This window comes from Coffea eugenioides, chromosome 1 (genome assembly GCF_003713205.1).
Source record: "Coffea eugenioides isolate CCC68of chromosome 1, Ceug_1.0, whole genome shotgun sequence".
Lineage (NCBI taxonomy): Eukaryota > Viridiplantae > Streptophyta > Magnoliopsida > Gentianales > Rubiaceae > Coffea > Coffea eugenioides.
Window position 1 is genome coordinate 52,864,237 of NC_040035.1, and position 6,394 is coordinate 52,870,630.

At 37.9% G+C, this 6,394-nt stretch overlaps 1 protein-coding gene across 1 annotated transcript; it reads right to left on the minus strand.

The window, feature by feature from the left end:
• Positions 1-1,212: 1,212 nt before the first annotated feature.
• Positions 1,213-4,024, minus strand: LOC113752003 (BTB/POZ domain-containing protein At5g60050). Its single transcript, XM_027296149.1, has 2 exons — positions 3,195-4,024; positions 1,213-2,551 (listed from the first exon to the last, which is right to left on the minus strand). Exons 1-2 carry the CDS (start codon positions 3,858-3,860, stop codon positions 1,598-1,600), a joined length of 1,620 nt encoding a protein of 539 aa, XP_027151950.1. The 5' UTR covers positions 3,861-4,024; the 3' UTR covers positions 1,213-1,597.
• Between the last annotated feature and the right edge of the window lie 2,370 nt (positions 4,025-6,394).

The following is a 6,394-nucleotide window of genomic DNA, read 5'->3' on the forward strand; positions in this document are numbered from 1 at the left end:
CAATGTCTTATGTTGTGTTGCACCATTTGGTAAGATGATGTGAAACAATTTAGGTCATTGGATTTTTTAAAATCATAAATCGTAAGGATACAAGCGTGCATTCTGATCATAAAGTACAGTAGCTATAACCAGAAGGAAAATGGCCAACATGGTCCCTCACGGTTCAACAAGATCCCTTGTTGGGTCCGTTACAAAAAAAGGAACATAAGATAGTCCACGCATAACAATTGTATCAATTTAGTCCTTGAACTTACTTCTGGCAAAATTTTAGCCAAATAAGACGTAGAGTATTATTTTCTTCAAAATAGCCCTTTTACCTCCCTCCTTCCCATAGGAGTGGTTTTTTTTTTTTTTTTTTAAAGTGTGTTATTCATTTTCCTATTTTGTCTATGAAAGTATGAGCACATGATGTGAGCGTGCATTTTTGGCCAGAAGTTTGATAAGAAATAGGTTTTAGAACCAAATTGACATATTCATTATATGTGGGGGACTATTTTGCTTTGTTTTAGGTGTGATGAACAAAAAAGTTTTTTTTTTTTTGGAAATGTGAGGGACCAATTTGATCATTCTCCATGACTAGAAGGATTAAACGTTTGGTGCACTGGTCTCTGTCGAAAATCCTTAGTTGCAAGTACTGTGTCTTAAACGGGTAAAAGGTTCTTCTTTTGTTTCGAAGGATTCCAACCTCTTCTAATGTGTCAAAAATGACAAGTCGAATGAAGTTCAAAGTTTGTTTTCGGCAAGAAAAGATGAAACAAAATAAAGACTCGTCTTTTGTCTGGTAGAGGAGAGTGGTGCCAAAAAATGTGCTTTGAGGAAGAATGAAGTTGTTTCCGAAGAACAATTAGTAGTAGATATACAGAGGAATTGGAAACCGCCGTCTGATCGGAGCGCTGAAATGGTTTATCCTGGATTCTGTACAATGCTTTGCACACTGTACTTCTGCTTCTAGTTGGAGCACCAGTAAAATTCTTATTGCCACACCAGGATGTTCGGGAAGTATATTACTCATCCTTCGATCCCAATCGACCAGTTCTCAATTTCCATATGGTTTGTGAGAGACTGAAAACAGATAAAAGGACCTAATCTCACTGTAAACGCATATTTTCTCGAATAGAAAGTGACAAACCCCAACCGTTTAGGAAAACGCAAATTTCTGTCCATTGTGCTAAGAATCTTGGGGCTTCTGATAGAGACGTCTCTGTGGTTTCTAAGGACAATTATTAGACTGAATGTAGAACAGTACCCCTCTCATCTACACCCAGAGGAAAAAGATAACCGTACAAATAACAAAAATGAAAAGGATAACAATTTTACTAGGAAGAAAAATGAAAAGAAACTGTGAGAGAGCTCAAATGAAAAGATTGAGCATCAATTCAATTATTTCATCTTCCATTTAAAAATTCTAGTTGCTTGCATGAGTTTCGAGTTCATAGCATTTCCTATTACGCTCTCAAGGGATGGTACAAAAGGATCTTTTTACAAGAGGAAAGTTCCTGAAGAAGTAAGGATTCACAGTGAGGAAGGGTATAGCAAGTAGTATGCAGAAAAGCTAATTAATTACATCATGTACTACAACGAGAACATACGGTTACCATCAGTTGGAATTATCATAAACGGTTAATTGTAACTGGGATTCGACAACATATTGCTTTATGAAAGACCTCCTCCACCAGACTTCAAATGCCCTTTGAAGATTGGGACAATCATCCCCTTTGTTAAGAAATCTGTCAAACCAATTGAGCAAGATGGCTTGTTGTTGTGGCAACGGTAGAGTTAAAATCGTCTGGCTCAGTCCATCCTCAACCAGTTTCTTGTCCACTGATCTAGAAGCTCTCCTCATCCACCCAAAGTCTTCATAAAGAGCTTCCAGCCATGTAGACAGTAGAGAATATCGAGTATCTTTAGGCACCAGAATATGCCCTCTCCCAATTGCAACACAAAGCTGTGCAGTTATACGGCTGATCTCATGCCGGTACATCGTAGGAATTTTAGAGTGGAGCACAGCAAGTTCCTTCTGTTCAGCCCATAATTTCACAAATTCATCTCCCAATTTTCTGTCAACCAATATATCAACAACCCACTGCATGTTGTCAGCTTCTCGGGCTATCTCGCTCATCAAAAATCCTCGATCCTGCCTGCCTTCCTCCACACAAGTAGCTTCTGATAAGCAAAGTATGAGAGAACTAAGACATCTGTGGCAAAGATGATACAATGTATCTCTGGAGATATCAAGGCTATTGTTGAAACTGCGATGATCAGAAGATTCTTCTTTAAGCAAACGAGATATCAATGTTTTCATTTCTCGACGAGCTTTGTCATCCTTGGCCTGCAAAACTCCACTCAATAGCTTGAGGAAAATGTCATCAGCTCGAGAAGATGTTGATGGTTCTGCCACCACTCTCTGAAGCACGTTAGGTAGTGATCTGTGAAGCTGAAGGTCACCAAGAAGCAAGACCACTTTTTCCTCTTCATCCTCTGACCAAGGCACCGCTTCCAAGTAATCCAAACATGCCAGTATCCCATCATCAAATGATATAGCTGAACATACCTGCAATAAGACACTGCGTTAAGAAACAACTTGCGAATTGACAAAAGAACTGAGAAACTTGGGAGTAAGTTTGTGTCCGAAGATTTATAGTCATGATGTTGGATGTGGTCGCATTACTGCACACCCCAGAATGGAAAACCTGCATGTGAAAAATTAACTTTTCATATTGAGATAACTAGCATGCAGATTTTTGAGGAATATGGTTGTTAAACATCATAATGAGCAATGTGATGCAGTGATTTTCCACTAATTTGGAATCCCGTTGCCCAAATTAAACTTGCCAAGAACAAAAGATTCAGCAAGAAGCTATACATCATCAAGTGCGCTAAAATGATTCACAAAAGGCTATGCTTTCAGGATTCAAGCGTTTAGCCCAACTGGCCCTAACTCACAATCTTATAAGGTTACAGAAAAAATTTTACTTCTCAGCTCTGCAAACAATCATTCAAACTTTGTAATTCTCTTACTTTCCTTTGACTTCTTTCATATTCCCGCATCCTTTACGAGAAAGTTCCCTTAGAATCCACCAAGAAATACATACTAGAGACCAAGATTACAGGAACCCAAATAAAAGTTCCATACTCGGAAAAAAATAAAAGGTTAATAATAATAAGAAACTAAGAAATAATAGAAAAGAACAAACCTTTAATAATTCCAAGACCTTGGAAACCTCCTCACCCATCAATTTCTTCTTCAAGTCCTCACAATACATAAGCACCACCGCCTCCACGTACACCTCCACGTCATCACATTCAAGAATCTCCACCGTGACCATGTGGGCCCCATTCCTCCTCAGCTTCTCAGCAAAGAACCTACTCCGGTCGGCAAGTACCCGCCGGTGGACCTCCATTGAGACCCGGAATCCATCACGTGCACTCACTGTCAGTCTGACGTCACCACACCCCAAATTATTATCATTAGTACGATCATTGCCGGAATTCTTAAATGGGGCCTCAGCTAAGACCTTAAAGACTCTATCTTGGAGCTTGAGGCCGGCTTCAGTGGAGTGTCTGGAGTCGCGGGCCTGTTCGTCCGACATCATTTCGAAAAGGGTCGGGCTCGAAATTGACCGGGTAGGGTTGGGAGCAGCTGTGGCGAAGGAAGGCGGCGGGGAAAGAGAAATGGCGGTGGCGGTGGTGGCGGAGTGGGGTCTGGAGAGGTGGTGAGAGGAGGGGGGTGAGGGTGCAGGGGAGAGTAAAGGGTCCGAGATGAAACCTTGTTTTATCATTGCAGAGACCAAATGGTTTTTCTTGGATGGTTTGGTGGGAGTATTGGTGGCAGCGGTGGTGGTGGCGGCGTGGGATGGCATTGGCAGAGTAGTGACTGCGTGAAGAGTTTGAGTGTTTAAGTGTGTGAGAGAGAAAGTGGGACTAGGGGGCAATGGGAATCCAAGAAAAACCACAAGAAGTTAAAAGGGAGTGGGAGAGCTTTGGATCTGCAGTAGCAGAGAGCAGTAATCGATTAGAGTGATGAGAAACGGAGTTAACTCTAATTTAATACTTAGTGGTTCGACGGGAAAGTGGAAACTATATATTAACGGCTTATTAAAGAAATGGCGGGAGTAATATTTCTTAGGACACTTACACTGCTGTTAGTATTATTTTGTTTTACTATTTTTATTCAATTTTTGCCAGCTGCCCATGCCCCGAGCGATCCATTTAAAGACTTACAGGTCACTGCAGCAGGAGTTTTTTTTTTTTTTTTTTCCTTTTTTTCAAGAACTGCAATTAATGTTAAATCAGATTGAATGATCGAATTGAGAATCAGCTTTTTTTAGGGATAATTGCTGAAACCTCCCCTGACGTTTCTGACGCTTGTACTTACCTCCCTATAATTTTCGTAATAGCACTGATCTCTCCTAATAAAAAATTGGAGCCAATTGTTGAGGTAAGAGTGTGTGAATTTACTTGGCTACCCCAATTATTTTCATGTAACCAGATGAAAGGTTTAATTATTTTCATCAAAACCAACAAATCCTTTGTTAAACTAATTAAACAAATAACTTGTTGGAGTTCTTTTCAGTCTCAGAGATCTTCAATGTTGCCTTTCGATTGCAGGTGCAATATTTGATCCTTATTTTGAAGGATGTTGGGGAGTTCCATGATGCTCTCTTGTGGCTGGAAGAAGCCATACTCTTTGCTGCAATGTTTCACCTCAAGCTGCCAAACTGAAGTCAATCAAACCAGCTGTGTGTTTGGGTTGGAAACAAACAACTCATTTTTTTACTAATATAGAGTTTCATGTGTCAAGACCATCCTTTATAAGCTAGTGCAAGAAATTGCACATCTAACCGTTAACTAGCCATTGGTTTCATTAAGTGAAGAAGCTGTTGTAGGTGGCTTGGAAATAGTTTGCACTTACACCTTTGAATTTTTTTGATACTTAATACCTTTGTTTTCCTTGCTAATACTACTTGCCAAGCAAGATCAAAGGCAAATTCGGTACAAAATTCTCATCTCACTCTTTAAAATAATTTTTTAATGGGACATTTTCTTAGATGGACTGAATCTGCAACATATTCATTACGTTCAAAGGTGTTCAATGCTATTTCTTAAACCAAAGGAAAGGCGAATGCTAGTGTCAGAAACCTCCAATTTTCCCTTTTTTATTATTTGGATGACAGATAAGTAGATAATCCTAGAATTCAGAAGACGGGATTTGTGGGGCACCGCTGCGGGGGATGGGGATCCATCACCATACATGTATCTTTAACTATAAAAGAAAATGGAATAACATTCCACATAAAGGAGCATTACTAATTCTTACAAATGAAGGCTCTTATTTCGTCATGGATTTAGACAAGGAATCTGATTCTCATTGCTTAGTTTTCTTTTCTTTCCTTTTGCTTTTCAAAAAAAAAACCTAAAAATAAAAAAGAAGATAATTGGATTGAATTTGTCCTTTGCTGGTCAATGTTAATGGAATGAAGTGAAAATTCCTCTACTAAAATACATCAGACTTGGTTCGGTGAAGAAGCATTCTATAATTATATGAAGAGGTTCGAGTGGCAAGCTATCGATTGGTCTGGAGAGACAATAGGTTATAATTTTGGGGATAATATTAGAAATCTCTCCTGAGTTTTCTATTAATATGAGTTAACGACTATAATGTTTTAAAAATATTACATACATCCTATACTTTTGTTATTTGGGTAACAAAATTTCTAAAAATCTCAAACTACCCTCTTGCTCTTTTTGCTAAATAATAATACTCCTAAGTCAAATTGCTCACTCAATCTTCTAAAAAAAAATCTCTAGTAGTACCACCACATCACAAAGTTATAGTACATAAAAATATAAATTTGAAAAATGGAAAAGATATATACAACAACCAATTCAACTCTATATGGTTAGACTTGATTTCTTATTAATCTTATTTTTTTTCCAACATCTTCTCAACCCATGACATAAACCTTTAAGTTGAACTAAATCATTATAAAAATCAATTGAAAATTAGCAAAGAAATCATACCTCACTCAATTGTAATCACAAAAAGAAAATGACAAACAAATTTAAATTTACTATAAGTTACAAATAAAAATAGTATAATCATCCAAATAAAAGAGTAAAAGAGAAGAAAGTGATTTTTATTTTCTTTTTCTTTAATTTTTGGAGCTCCATTTATATGACATATGAAACATGTATCAAACGAAAAGTTAATATAGTTATTTTACAATTACTAGAAAAGATAAGTGATTATTTTTAAAACCTTGGAGGTGTTAAGTGATATTAGAAAAAATCTCAAGGGAGGTTTGTGATATTATCCCTATCCGAGGCGCAGTGGTATTCAGGTATTTGATTGGATTGTCGGAGTATTGGTGTGAGCGCACCAGCAAACATGAAG

Bases quoted from the DNA above. Each gene is read 5' to 3' on its own strand.
- LOC113752003 (XM_027296149.1), bottom strand. From the start codon at position 3,860: ATGCCATCCCACGCCGCCACCACCACCGCTGCCACCAATACTCCCACC. The intron at 2,552-3,194 runs GTTTGTTCTTTT...GTCTTATTGCAG, and splicing joins AGGTCTTGGAATTATTAAAG to GTATGTTCAGCTATATCATT.